The sequence below is a fragment of the Lepisosteus oculatus genome, chromosome 7 (genome assembly GCF_040954835.1).
Source record: "Lepisosteus oculatus isolate fLepOcu1 chromosome 7, fLepOcu1.hap2, whole genome shotgun sequence".
NCBI classification, from domain to species: domain Eukaryota; kingdom Metazoa; phylum Chordata; class Actinopteri; order Semionotiformes; family Lepisosteidae; genus Lepisosteus; species Lepisosteus oculatus.
This window is the reverse complement of record NC_090702.1, coordinates 45,057,541-45,070,587: the sequence shown is the minus strand read 5'-3', so window position 1 is coordinate 45,070,587 and position 13,047 is coordinate 45,057,541. Positions and strand designations below refer to the sequence as shown.

General features: G+C 35.9%; 1 protein-coding gene across 1 annotated transcript in view; it reads right to left on the bottom strand.

The window, feature by feature from the left end:
* Window positions 1-1,642: 1,642 nt before the first annotated feature.
* Window positions 1,643-13,047, bottom strand: part of col7a1l (collagen type VII alpha 1-like) — a 154,376-nt gene continuing 142,971 nt past the window's right edge. Inside the window, exons 101-107 of the mRNA XM_069192546.1 lie at window positions 12,748-12,825; window positions 11,947-12,000; window positions 10,609-10,657; window positions 6,906-7,106; window positions 5,050-5,118; window positions 2,643-2,828; window positions 1,643-2,014 (exon numbers count right to left, since the gene is read on the bottom strand). Of these exons, the coding sequence (XP_069048647.1) occupies window positions 2,001-2,014; window positions 2,643-2,828; window positions 5,050-5,118; window positions 6,906-7,106; window positions 10,609-10,657; window positions 11,947-12,000; window positions 12,748-12,825 (651 nt within the window). The 3' untranslated portion in view covers window positions 1,643-2,000. The remainder of the gene's footprint in view (window positions 2,015-2,642; window positions 2,829-5,049; window positions 5,119-6,905; window positions 7,107-10,608; window positions 10,658-11,946; window positions 12,001-12,747; window positions 12,826-13,047) is intronic.

The following is a 13,047-nucleotide window of genomic DNA, read 5'->3' as shown; positions in this document are numbered from 1 at the left end:
GGATTTCAGGGGAAGGATTTGCACAGTCTTGGCAAACCTTTACATACCTCCCCTGACATGAAAATCAACCATTTTACAAAATTACATACTCCAGAAACAGAATGCGAGTCATTTTTGTGAAAATTATTAATTCATAAGTAAGAATGTTTTCAGTAAGATTACATCGCCATTGGAGAACTGTGCATTAAGAAATTTTGTGCACTTCATTGATACCTGGCTTCCACAAAGTTAAACCTTACGTTTTATTAGAATTTACAAAGTAAACAGAATTAAAGTTTTATTTTAATGTCAATCTGTTCAACAGGACTCAGACATTGTTTAAGCTTTAGCATTCCTAACGGGTTCTTCCTTGACACTTCATTCACAGGAACTTCTGTCACTGTCATCAGCATGTTGTTGAAGATAATTTCAGGACTAATAGTGAAAGAAGATTCTGTGGGCATAAGTGAAAACCAAGATGTTGTGCATTTAGACTGGAAAACATTGTAGGGTCCATAAGATATTAGCAACCAAGACAGACCTAATACCCTCCTCTTTTTGTAATCTTACTTTGTGTTCTTAGCACAAAGAAGTTCAAAGGTCCACAAAAACACAGCTTAAATTAAACTAAATGTTAAATTTACTGTTTCTTATGCTTCTCGTCTGTCAGATTCTACAGACCTGTACTTGTGCACAGTATTGGAACATGTACTTTTTCTTTATCATTAAGAAGTAAGAAGGCTAACTTAAATGTATATATTGTACTACTTTTGGCCTTCCTTATTAGATTAATTAATCATGTATTTATAAATGATGTGGTGATAAAATCATATCTCAACAAATCTTTTGGCTCATTAAGCAAAATGGCAGAAAAAAGCCCAGAGGCAATTTACACATAGTATACAAGTGCAGTGACCTTCTACAGAACAGGGAACATCCTTTTTGTTTTATTTTAATGGCAGTGAAAAAGCCGTCAAGTGTACCCCAAGAACGAAATATTTGAAAACAAAAACGTTTCTTAATTTTGAATAAAGAGAATTAGGACTAGGATCTGCTATCCAAATCCAGAGATATTAAAATTTTTTTTGGATTGTCTTTTCATTCTTTTTAGAGAAAAAAGGTTAGTGTCTAGCTGTTTCCTGCTTCCAGGAGCATGATAATGGAAGCTGGAAAATTCTTCCAAAAGCCTACAAGACATGTGGCATATGGGCCAGTCCATTTTGGTAACTCCATCACAGCTGAGAAACTGTTGACAAAAGTCTCTGCACAGAGTGAGCATTATCATTGATGAAATTAGCACTCAGAAAAGCTGAGTGCCTTCTGCTATTGTATACCAGGCAAATGTACTGCATAGAACCTACAACAACATTTATTTATTATTACTTTTAAGTGTATGAAATCTTTAAGTCTAAGAAAGCTCCATTCAGATTTAATGCAGGCTGATTAGTTTTGTATTAAGTCTGAAGCTGATAATATTTTGGTTTTCTTAACTGTCTTGACCTGGGTAAGAGTAGTGAGGGGCCACTGAAAATGTTTAGACTTCTTTTCCTCTTTCACCTTACTGATACAAACATGATTCATTCATAGTCCCTTAACAGAATGGAAAGCTCTCAATAACATATACAAATACAGGCAGACTAGTGAGAGAAAAATATATATTTTTATTTTGGCCTTTTTATATCAAAACTAAAAATAAGTTTAGTTTTTTTGTACAAATAGTACAGTGCTAGAGAAATAACATTCTTTTCACTAAACCTCTTATGATATCTTGCACAATTTACTTGATTAATGACACGATTAACAGGAAACGTATTATTTTAGTTGCCTTTATACACTTTGCATGACAATAATTTGTAATGATGTCGTTTTTATGCTTTTGCTGCACTGATTAAATACAAAATTTAATTATAGCAGTAATGCTGTTGTTATGTGATATGTGATAATGCACCATTACTAAAAAAAAAGGGATACTTCCATTATTTCTTCTTCTTTTCTCTTTATGGTGTACAGGTGACATTTTTTCACCTGGCAGGCTCTGAAAAGAAACGCAAAATTTAAAATGCTGATGCAATCGTCGAACACAAACACTTCCCAATGACAAAATACAAACTTTTATTTGTACGTATTGGAGCCAGTGACACATCATGCAAACACTTTTACATCGAGGGATGGCCAAGTAGTCTTAGTCTGAAAGCACCTTGACCAAACAGAAACACTCCTAAAACTGTGTTCATGCAACATCTGATCTGGCCCTTATGTTTTTAAAATGCTGCTTCTCTGTATTAGTACCGGGGAATTTTGGAACCATTTCTTTGCAACTACTTAGGTTAAATACTGTCCAAATATGTCTAAGTGACACATACAGAGATTGGTGCACAAGTTTGATTTTTTATTTCTGCATTTTCAAGTTTTTTATTCAATTGAAACAAAAAATACAAAAATATAACTAACAATGCAAATGTTCATAAAAATTGTATGTATGGCAGCACCATTGACATTTCATGACTATCAGTGGTAAGTAAAGAGTGGTTAATAGTGGCATTCACATTATCTGACTGGCAACAACTCTTAGCATCTCTCAATTTCAATAATATTCTGTCAACCAAGAATATGATTCATTAAGCAGAGAATTACAAAGGTTATTGCACCATTCAGAGTCTTACCTCTTGTTTCCTTCTTACACCTCAGTTCACAGCTTTTCTTGGATGAGAACCTATTGCTGTTCCCTCCACAGCCACCATAAACAAAAGGCCTGCAGTCATTAGACTTTGGGTGGTAATACCAGAGCAGTGTATAATCAGAACATGACCCCTCAGTCATTGGGATGCTGCAGGGGTCAACCTGGTGCTCTGCAAAAAAGATAAAGAAGTCAATGAAAATCTAAAGGTAGCTAGTAATCGCATCACATAGTATGGCAAATTAAAAATCTAATCTTAAATGTTTACATTGTACATATTGTGCACCTGTTGTCATATAGCTTTCAAGGATTTTTGAGCAATAAGATTTTTGTCATTTACTGCAGTATTCAATACAGTAGTGTGCACAGTGCAGTACTAATATTTAATACAAAAAGCCATGAACACTGCAGACCTAATTCTTGGGAATCACAGAACACCCCTGGTTTAACAGTCTAATTGGGGGAAGGTGCATGTGATGAGATTTCGCATTTTCCCTTTAATGTGGGTGAAATTCTGATTTTATAGACAAAAATATAGCTGATTTATTTCCACTAAATCCAAAGTCCATTAAAGCCAAGTCTGTTGAACGTGCTTCAGGGTATATTATACATACAGTGCAGTATATTGATAAAATATTTAAAATGCAGAATGCAGAAAGCTACAAGCTTGTTGGGCAGCAAGAGTCACAAAAAGCCTGGAGTAGTTAAGAGAGTGCTATAGCCCTATAAAGAGTAGGAATACGAAAGATTCTCTGTTTCATGAGCAAAGATGCCTATTTTGTTTAAGAATGACCATGCACAATGACACAGTACTCTTACAGTTTAATATTCCTCCATATTAGGTACACTTATTGGCAAATTATGAGGAAGCCCAGCCACACACAGTATAGTGTTGGACCTCTGGGAGCAGACATTAACAGTACTTGGCAGGATTTCCACAAGGTTTACAAATATTCACAACACTATTTCAACCCATTTTTCTAGCACTTCCTGTACGATTGAGTAGATATTTGAATCTTCAAACAGGAGTCAGCTTCAGCTGTGGTTGTGATAATGGGTCTAATGGGATTTAATGGTATGTTTCATTGTTTTCACCTGTGTTCAAAGGCACTGGGATTTGGAGATCGTTCCAGGCAGGGGAGGTAAGGGTAAGACCCATGTTGTGTGGCACTGAATCTACTGATCAGTGTGCTGATATTAATATTGTGTCCAGTGAGCATAGTGAATGTTTGCTGTTATTTCCTGTAAGCCTTTGTGCTTTTAACTTTAACAGAGATAATTATTTGTCTATTGTTCTATCTTGTCTCCAGATAGATTATGTGATCACAGCTCTTCTCCTGTTCCAAATTGTCATAATACTAAAATATACGAGGTAAAATAATTATATCTTTTTACTAGGTCAGTATACCTGACCTTAATTGATTTGATGAAATTCTAAAATAAATATTTCAGTTAAATGAATGAGATTATCTTATAGGAAGAATAAAAAGGAAGTTTGGAACTATAATTGTTAAACTCAAATTTGCTAATGTACTGAGTAATACCAGTATGCCATAATGCCAGCAACTCACAACTGGCAACCCACTGAAGTTCAGCAGGTGTGAGCCTGGTCAGTACCTGGATGAAAGACCTCCTAAGAAAAACTAAAGTTGCTGCTGGAAGAGGTGTTAATGGGGCCAGCAGGGAGTGCTCACCCTGCGGTCCATGTGGGTCCTAATGCCCCAGTATAGTGATGGGGGACACTATACTATAAACATGAGCTGTCCTCTGGATGAGACGTAAAATGGAGGTCCTGACTCTTTGTGGTCATTAAAAATCCCAGGGTGTCTCTCGAAAAGAGTAGGGGTGTTACCCCGGCATCCTGGCCAAATTTCCCATTGGCCCTTACTAATCATGGCCTCCTAATATTCCCCATCTATGAATTGGCTTCATTACTCTGCTCTACTCCCCACTGATAACTGATGTGTGGTGAGCGTTCTGGCACACTATGGGTGCCGTCGCATCATGCAGGTGGATGCTGCACATTGGTGGTGATGGATGGGAGTCCCCATTATCTGTAAAGCGCTTTGAGTGGAGTGTCCAGAAAAGCACTATATAAGTGTAAGCAACTTTTAATTATTATTATTATTATTATTGTTAATAATAATAATAATAATAATAATAATAATAATAATAATAATAATAATAATAATAATAATAATAATAATAATAATAATAAAGCACTGAACTCAGTAATTTAGATGTGTTCTATAATGTTTTGCAGATTTTTGCATATCTAGTCTTGGATTTGAATATTCCAATAATAAAATAAGTTTATCATTGTGCCAAATGAAATATCTCCCTTATTTTGAATAAGATGTTTCGTAAATGATGGCTAATATATGGTACTGTACCTTGTAATGGGATCTGAGCAAGTCGTTTTCTCCTCTGAGATGATTCCATTATGCGGTCATTTTCTGAATCTACAGATAAATGGATTTATTAGTGTTCACAGTGAATCATTTTCAGATATGTCAACACTCTAAATGTTGTCCATTACAGACATATCATGATTCTGTCAACATAACTAGCACTTGATAAATGTCATGAAAATGTGTGCAATGTAGCACTTATGTTTCAGTAATTCTATTATTGTCTTCCGAGCTCCTCTCAAGTGAAGCCAGTTTTAATCTTCACTGTAGAATTGTGTTCACGCAATACATAAGCATCTGAAATGAGGATGTGTGTTGTCATTCTCTTCTCTCCTAAAGGACAGAAAATACTTTTAATGGAATGATTTTCATTTTGCCTCTGATACCACTTTAAATGATCACATTGTCAAATTTGCTACAATTAATAAACACAGATACAATATCTGAAATGAGTTGTAAAGCCCAAATCTATACTGAAAATATATGACAACATATATTTTGCAAGATTTCCTATACAATTGCATATTTGATTTCAATGGTGTAAAAAATTGCATTGTGTAACACAATATTTTATGCTATATTAAATAAAAAATGTCTGTAGCCATAGGCTTTTCCATATTCACAGGTGGAATTGGGCATCACCTTGCATACATATGAAATTATATTTCTTTGGAAACTCAAACAGCACACTACACATAACTCTCATTACATTATTCCACCACATGTTATTCCACAAAATGTTTTGTGCTACACTGATTATGTTCTGTAGGTTTAATAGATCATGGTTCTTTAATTTTATTAGTCTTTGTAAAAATATATATAATACAAACTAAAACTATTAATAGTAAACCATTCATTATGAAGAGCACCATAAGTTAATTATGATTCAGATATAAAATGTCTTTCAGTACAGTACCTTAGTTTCAGACTAACAATCAACATGGCGGATATCAGTTGGTTTTAAATGGTAAATGTTTTTGTTTACGTTAATCTGTTAATCAGTTAATCAGTTTAATGGAAATTGGGTTAAAGACGTGATTTTGTGTAGTGCCTTTGAAATACCTCTTTACATTATTTTTTGTTTTCAATTTGAATTGAACATTTTATGCCATTTTAATGAGTCAGGGGAAAATAAAGTCAATAATATGGAATGTGCTGATGTTGTTCGGTTTTAATCTATGGTTTCACTGCTTCAACAGGGTGCTGTTTGGAATGGAAATGTGTTTTTATTTTATTTTTTCCCTCATTAAACTACAAGATAGAGACTTTTCTTCATTTCATAAAATGTTTGCTTATGAAAGACACATTTTATTAAAACTAAAACAATGACATTGAATTCTACATCCATTCCTCAACAGCGTCTAAGAAATAGAATTTGGTGACAGATGCAAAGTGGTCTGGGATATTAAATGTATCTGTCTTTAAACATATTCTCAAGATGGCAGGCTTTGAAATCACCACATTAAAGCTTACTGTGCATTCCTTTGATCAGTGCAATTGAATCGTTTTTCAATGCAAACACAAATTTACTCAGCAGTTAGAAACTGTGAGTAAAAAGATGTTTTTCTTATGTGTTTATTTCATACCATGTCTTGGTAACGGACTTCATCTTTAGAACCTTGTTACTGTTCTGGGTTCTCAAAATGTATTATTAGTGCAGTCTGTGACAATAACAAGATCCGACTATTAATGGCAGCAATATGCTTTAGCTCTGGAAATGTCTTTCTTATAAAACAGCTATAGTAAAGTGCGTATTTCACAGGCTTTGTGGCCATATTTGTATTGGAAGCAAATCTATGTTAAAATGAAGAATGATTTGTAGAGTTATTTTCATTTACTTGTGAAATTGCTTTCTAGCATCTGCTGCTCCTGTTGCACGGTGCTTTCTTGTCCTTTGGGCCCACCCTCTTCATCGTTTTCATCAAGATCTTCTGAGAGCTCTTCAAGCCCAGCTAGGTCTCCCTCCGGACCCTCCCCAGTGATTATATTATTGTCTTTATCTGGGTCAGCTGAATTCACCACTAACAGAAAGTCTTTGCCTGGAATACACACACAAAAAACAGAAAACCAAAAACCTGAAAGCATACCACACACATGTAATACTCATAACAAACATGCACCTATCATTTTCTGTTATGCAGAAACATGACAGAATTTTCATCATTTTCTGTAATGCACTTTCTGTTTGCTGCAGTACTTCTATGCCTGTAGTGTACTTTAATTCACCTTAATACTGTCCTTGGAGAAGACAAACACTAGTACGAAAGTAATTCAAAAGATGTTGAAACTTGTTTGGCTTGTGATTCTGGAATAAAAAGAATTTTACAGAAAATATTTTCAATTCATTGTCAGGTTCTTAAAGCTAAATCTCAATGAAATTATTTTGATCCCTGAAGCACAAGAATAGTTAAAACAATAATGTATCATTTAATTTCTGCATGCCTTTTTGTTCTATGTCATTTCAAGGTTTAGTGATTGATCCTCTAAAGTACATAAATACATTTTGGAACATCCATCCATCCATCCATTTTCTGACCACTTTATCCAATACAGGGCTGGAGTCTATCACAGCAAGCAATGAGCAGAAGGTAGGCTACACTCCTGACAGGATGCCAGTCTATCACAGGGCACACACAGACACAAACACAAACACGCACGTTCAAACCAGGGCCAATTTTGCCTGAAGCCAATTAACCTTCCAGTAGGTTTTTGGACTGTAGGAGGAAACCAGACCACCCAGAGAACACAAGGAGAACATACAAGCTGATACTGTAGCACCACAGGTCTGGAATTGAACCCAGGGGCCACAGGGCTGAGAGCCTGCAATGCCTACCACAGTGCCACCATCCTTCCCCATTTTTAATCAACTTCAAATAATACTGTGGAATTGTGTGTCTGACCTTAATGTAAATTATATTACACTTTTTATAGGAAACTGTATAACACTAATGTGTATTTTTACAAGAAACAAGAAAAATATTTTTCAGATTCTAGATATGAGGTCAACCATTCTATGGAGCACATACTGTTTCAGATATCGGTACATTTTTAAATATATGTAAGAGATGAAGCTTTGTCTTTGTCACGGATGTCGGAAGGGACAAACCATGGAGAGGCAGGAGAGCAAAAAAGGCCCTGTGCGAGGCGGCGGAACGGGGAGTTAGCCCGGGCTCGTCAGTGCAAAGACTTCAGGAGTGCCGTATAGAAACCTATGCCCTCAGGTAGCAGACGTGGGGCGACCTGGTGCTAGGTGGGTCTCAGGACATCCGAACGTCAATGCCGAGTGAGGCAGAATAAGTGACCCGGAAATATATAGCCCAAGGAAAGAGGGAAACCGGAAGGACAGCAAAGCAGGAAACTAGGGACAGGACAGAGTAGGAGTGCCCTCATGCTGCAGAGGGCGTGACGGTCTTGCCTTTTTGCAGCAGCATATACCTATAGAAGAGGCAGAGGGGGATTTTCTGATTACCTCTTTGGAGATAACACTCAGCAATGACCTGATGGAGGTGGAGGAGGGACTCAAAGTTTAGTAAACATTAATTGCCTAGTGGTCTAGTGGTCACCAGATTGGCTTAATTTAGTAGAACTGTAGTTTATTTCCTGACATATCGATCCCATTTCTAGGAGAATAAACAAAAATAAAAGCTCATAAATTCATTTCCTTTCAGTAATGTCTGATTAAACCCCTGCAACTATACTAGAGAAACCAAATTCTAGTTGAAAGAGTCCAAGATGTCTCACAGCCCAAAAAATGTTAGCATTACATTTTTTGTCTTTGTCCTCTGCATAACTTTCTTAATTCAGTTACAGGTTAGTGAATATCAAAACATAAGCAATAGATTAGATTTGATTAATCACTGATTGTTCATCATTCTGTCACTCCTGCTTCTTAGTTGAATACAGTACGGTACTTTGTGATATAAAAGAACAGATGGCTGAACTAGTAGCTCTTCTTGCTGTCCATTTCAGCATGAATCAAAGCTGAGGACTACAGCAGAAAACATTGGATACACAATTTCAGCCAGCATCAATTAAACAACCAGCTGGAAGGCTCCACAGAAACCACTCTGACTGTGTGTCTAACTAAAAGTATTACAATTATGTAATATCTTCCTATTGTTCTCAACAAAATTATTAGGTTTCCCAAACTCAAAGATGCAATCGCTTCAATTAATAACTGAGCCAGATTTAATGTACTGCTATTAATACAATTTTAATAGTCTTATAAAGTATATAACCTCTTCCCTCATGCAAAGTTAGGCTCTTTTTAGAAAAGCTTGCTGATCTTGGTTATTAGTTAGCTAAGGGAAAAGACTGTGTTTTAAACACATGGGTTTCAGAAGAATATCTTCAAGACATTCATGATCACTACATGATCATCTACAGAAAGAAACTTTTAAAAAACTATTTTAATAAAGTGTTGCTCTGTACTGCATACGTAAATATGTAACATTTATGAAAAAATCTAAATGACTTTGTACATAACATTCTTAAATGCAGTCACACTCTCATTGATACTTTTCTTTACTGTATATGTACACTACAATAAAGTTACTACTTGTGCCCAAGATTGGTGCTGTTTAAGACCTACAATCACTCTATGAAGACTGTCTGAATGGACACATGAATCAAGTCTGCAGTTGCCTTCAGCAATGTTCCAAATACACAGCACATCAACAGCCTTGCCTCCTGTGACATCACCTCCAACCTGTTTTCTCCCAGTGGGTGAGGCTTATTCTGCTTCTACTTCACCGTCTTCAGGAATGATAGGACATACCACATTCTGGGCAGGTCCCACCCTGATGGACAGGAGGACAGATCTCTCTTATGTAACATGCCATCCATCCATTTTCTAACCACTTCATCCAATTTAAGGTCTCGGGGGAGCCGTGGCCTATCCTGGCATTCAACAGGCACAAGGCATGATGCATCTTGGATGGGAAGCCAGTCCATTGCAGAGCACACCAAGACACAAACACAGATATGCACACACTAGGACCAAGCCAGTTAACCTACCAGGATGTCTTTGGACTGCGGGAGGAAACCGGATTACTTGAAGGAAACCCGTGCAAACACAGGGAGAATAAACTCCATGCAGATAACACCCTAGGTTCAGAATAGAACCCAGAGCCCCAGTGCTGTGAGGCAGAAATACTAACCACTGCAGTACTGTGCTATACTATGGAATATTCCACTTCCTCATATTTTTAGGATAGTCTAATATGTGTGTGTACATTTGATAGTATTTATTTAATGAATACTTAGAAGTACATGCTACAAATGTGTTCTACAGAGTTGTAGAATTTTACAACTCAGTGAAACATTTAAATCTCTAACAGTACGCTTGTGCTTTGAGAATCCCTGAGATTTATATCCTTAAAACTATAATTACTGTAATCTTTAAAGCGTATAATCAAGACATATTTGAGGACTAATTCAAACACGTATGTATACAGTAGTAGATCTGTGCTTGGCATTCAATAGTGCCAATTTATTAACACTTTGTACTCTAGTCCTTACCTTACCTCTAGAACCACTTACCACATTTTTCACTCAGCTCTTTTATGATGACCTCTTTAACGTCTTCCACCTAGACCAAAATTGATTCAATATTGTTAGGGATTTTCATATTGTTAGCATCACTATGCATCTTGTTCTAATCATTAGTTTCACAGCATGGCTGTAGTTTTGAACTAAAAAAAACAGTGAATTTCAAAACCTCTTTTCATCTTTTTTTTGTGCTACCCAATAATGTATTCTGGAGATATGGTTGCACTGAGTGTTGCATTTGTGCCATTGGCATGCAGAGTAAAGACATGATGGGCATTATCTTGCTTGTCTTGAGGGACGAGAGTCTGGCCAAGTGGCTCCCCACTGTAAACCAAGTAGAGGAGTGCTTGAATAATGAAGTATCAGGTATATATTGATACAGTATACTGGTAACCAAATGATCACTATTGACTTGGACACAGTTACAGTGGTCTTTCTGCTGACCTTCTGTTATGAATGCAATTAAAAAAAAAATTAAAGTTCAGTACACTAACAGGAGCCATGTCACATTATTTTATAAGAATGGTCTTGCATAACCTCTCCAAAAAAGCAATGAAAAAAATAATAGTGTAAAGAAATGTGATTTAAATAGTTTTAATACTTACTGTTAGTATTAGTAAAATATTTTTTTACCACAGGTTATAAGTCTGTCTTTGTCAAGCGTGGATAAGTACTGTATCATAGAGTAATTTACAAATCTTCGTATAACAAATTAACCTTCACTTCTCTTGTGTTTAACTAAATGTGTTTTGTTATTTGATGTTAGCCTCCTCAGCTATTAATGTGTTGACAGAAAATAGGACTCTTAAAAATGGACAAAGTGAACAGCATGCATTTTTATTTTACACTAATCTTAAGAGACTTAATTGAAATCTCGAAGCCAATTATCCAAACTACTGAATATGATTTGAATGACTATCTCGTAGACTACAGAAAGAAAAGAAAGCCATAGAAAATGAGCAAATATTAAGCATTACTCTTGGAGTACAATATACTGTGGTTTTGTATGCAATCTTTCTTGGCTAATCAACATACACATTCACACATGAATGTGTATTACAACAAAGAATTGATGGTTTCAATCAAAAATGTTGCAGAAGTTATTTCAGTAATGAGGCAGTTTGATTTAGCCAATATATTCTGGTCAACTGGAGACTTCATAACTGCTTCACAAAAGTGTCATCTTAGAATAAGTGTTTGCACATTCTCATAAAATACAAGGACATTATTACATTTATTTCATCTGGTTGTAAAGAAATTCAGGTTGTGTACAAGGGCAGTGAACCTGCCACATGTCATCTAGAGCTGGTGGTTTGAGGGTGCACTTACTGTGAGTCCAGGATCCCCCTTTTCCCCTTTAGATCCCTCTGAGCCCACCTCACCCTGCAAGATATTCAATAAAGATAGCTAGTGGCACAGCAGCCATGAGTAAATACAAAATGTCCTTATCGTATAGTAATTTCTATTTTACACTCTAAGCACTTAACAACTATAGTATATTAGTCATACAAAACAGAAATTACCAGAGGTTTTTTGTTAATTATTCCCACAAACGTTCCCACAGAATCATTCATATTAAGAATAAATGACATAAGAAACCATGAGAATCTGCTAATTGGAACAAAGGTTAATGTGGCTAAAAGGGAATTTTGAGCTTTGTATTAACTTTTAGTCACTTTGTAACAGTGACACAAGTGCTAGCTGTACTTTATGGTCCATACAAGTAGAGGCCAAATCATCTTAGTTATTAGGAATTTAACACATAGTGTATATGTAACCCTACTAGTAAACTAAATATTAAGTGTACAGCTTTATTTTACTTTAGATGCTTTACTGTCCACTGCTGTGGAAATTTGTCTTTGGCTGCTCCCACAGAAGTAAAAAAAGCAAGCAAAACATAGGAGTCACATAAAATCACAACAGTATGTGATACATAAATAGTTGGGTAAATAAATAGGTAGGGGGAGAATACACTTACAAACCTTCATTGAGCAGTTTTTTTTGTCTATTTTCTATTGGTGTTTCCATGGTAAGATTTAAAAAGCTGGATTACATGTGGAATTCATTTTAGGTACACCTTGTTACGGGGAATTAATGCACTGAATTCTTAATAACTCTTCTTGGTCTTACATTTTCTCCATTTTTTCCGGGGGTACCAGGAGGTCCTCGTTGGCAAGGTTTACCTCTTCCTCTTCTGCCTCTCTCACCCTGTATTACACACAAAAGCAAAAGCCTTTTCCAGAAGCGCACATTGTTCCGTACACCGGGAACAATATGGGTGTTGAGTACCTCAAAGATGTTAAACAAGATGTCTTGTTCATTGGGTCAATTCCTACCTGTTGTTACTTTTCTGTTTCCTTAGTTGTGCCACTACTTTATGAGGAGTTAGATATATTGTTACGTATCTTTTTTATTTCTTCACTTTCACCA